Here is a 1,708-nt window from a genome sequence, read left to right as displayed (position 1 = left end):
TTATTTTTTTTTGTAACATTTATATAATTAGAGAATACAAGTTTTATTTCTTATATTAAAAGTATTTAATTTATAAAAAGTATGGGAAAAATTAATGTTCGTTATATAAAAAATAAAGTTAATATATATACGTAATCAAATAAAAATCATATTATCAAAGATTGATTTGTACACATTTTTAGTAGAGTATAAAGATTATTAATTTTCTATATATAATGTAAAATGTAAGAATATTAATATCAAAGTTGCATACATAAATATTTAAAATACATATTATAACCAACATACTTTATGGAATTAATCGAAGCATATATAATAATATTATTTAATTCATAATAAAAGAAATATTTACATTTAAGAAATAATTAAAATATATGGCTTCCTACTATATATTATATCATGACATATTTTCAAATCATAAATAATAAATCTAAACATAATAAACTGAATATTTTTATTATACACAAGAAAAAATATATAAATATGTCTGCTTTAAATAATATTGTATATAACGGTATACATTAACCATATGAAACTGTGACAAAAACTGAAGGACTAAAACTATACAGAAGAACTAACCTCAGAACACTGAGCTCTGGTACCTTAATCATATGTCATGAACCATTAGCGATATATCTCCTTATTTTAAGTCTATAACTTTTTATTAAATTATATAATATGTATTATTATGTAAATTACTATGAAGAAGAAAGAGTTATGTATTATTTTTATAATTATATTAACAGAATATATTCGTATTATATAAGTTTTTTTATTATATAGAGAATTCATAAAATTACATAATTTTTATACGTGACGGAGCCTTTATATATTATATTTTAAATAATCCGAATATTCTTTCTTATAAAAATAACAATTACTGCTATCATTAGTACTATATGAAATCTAATTTGTTGTCCATGATATATTTACATCAATTATATATTTATAAATAAAAAGAGTCTAATTATACATCAAAATGTATGTATTTACTTTTTTAAATATGTATTTTTATCTTAATACATTCTTTTATTTTATGTCGTCGACCTGTAAATAAGTATAATGTTACCTAAGATGAGGGACAATATTGTAATTTAGAAATTTTACAAGAAAAATTACAAATTTTTAATATATTTAAATTAGACTTAGAATAAATATCATAAACGATTGTGAATGAGAGTATAATTCTGATATAAATATTTTTATTTTTCAGTATTTATATATAAATCTATTTCCAGTATGCCAAGAAGCTATAGACCAGTGTGCACAGGACAGTGAAAATAAAGAAGATGAATACTGCAAAAAAGTACTTATAACTATACCTGATATTAAATCTACATTTAACGAAAAATGTCCCATAGCTTTTTTATATCTAAATAAAATAGAGGAAAAATCATATACAGAAGAAAATATAAAAGGGGCAGCCTGTATATACATGTATTATTGGATATACCATGATCTCCTGAAGAATAATAAAAATGGCATCAATGCTAAAATACTTTATGAAGCTTTTATACAGGCATATAATGAAGTGGACATTGAAAAATATAACGGCTTTAAAGGAGCTAATATTACAGTAAATGAACTGAATAATCTGAAGTATATATATGAAATGGAGACAGAGCTTAAAAATATGGAGAAAGATAAAGAATCATCGAGTGGAAATAAATGTGAAAGTGCCAAGAAATGTTCTGATTTATATATGCAA

General features: G+C 21.4%; 1 protein-coding gene across 1 annotated transcript; it reads left to right on the top strand.

The window, feature by feature from the left end:
• Positions 1–1,062: 1,062 nt before the first annotated feature.
• PGO_003790 (variable surface protein) lies at positions 1,063–1,708 on the top strand (the record flags this gene model as incomplete). The annotated part of the gene is made up of 2 exons (XM_028691366.1): positions 1,063–1,089; positions 1,214–1,708. Coding segments are annotated over 2 exons (522 nt in total), but the record flags the coding sequence as incomplete, so codon positions are not given.

Source organism: Plasmodium gonderi, assembly GCF_002157705.1.
Source record: "Plasmodium gonderi DNA, contig: Pgo-contig_550, whole genome shotgun sequence".
Lineage (NCBI taxonomy): Eukaryota > Apicomplexa > Aconoidasida > Haemosporida > Plasmodiidae > Plasmodium > Plasmodium gonderi.
The sequence above is the reverse complement of the archived record's forward strand: the minus strand, read 5'-3'. Positions and strand labels throughout refer to the sequence as shown.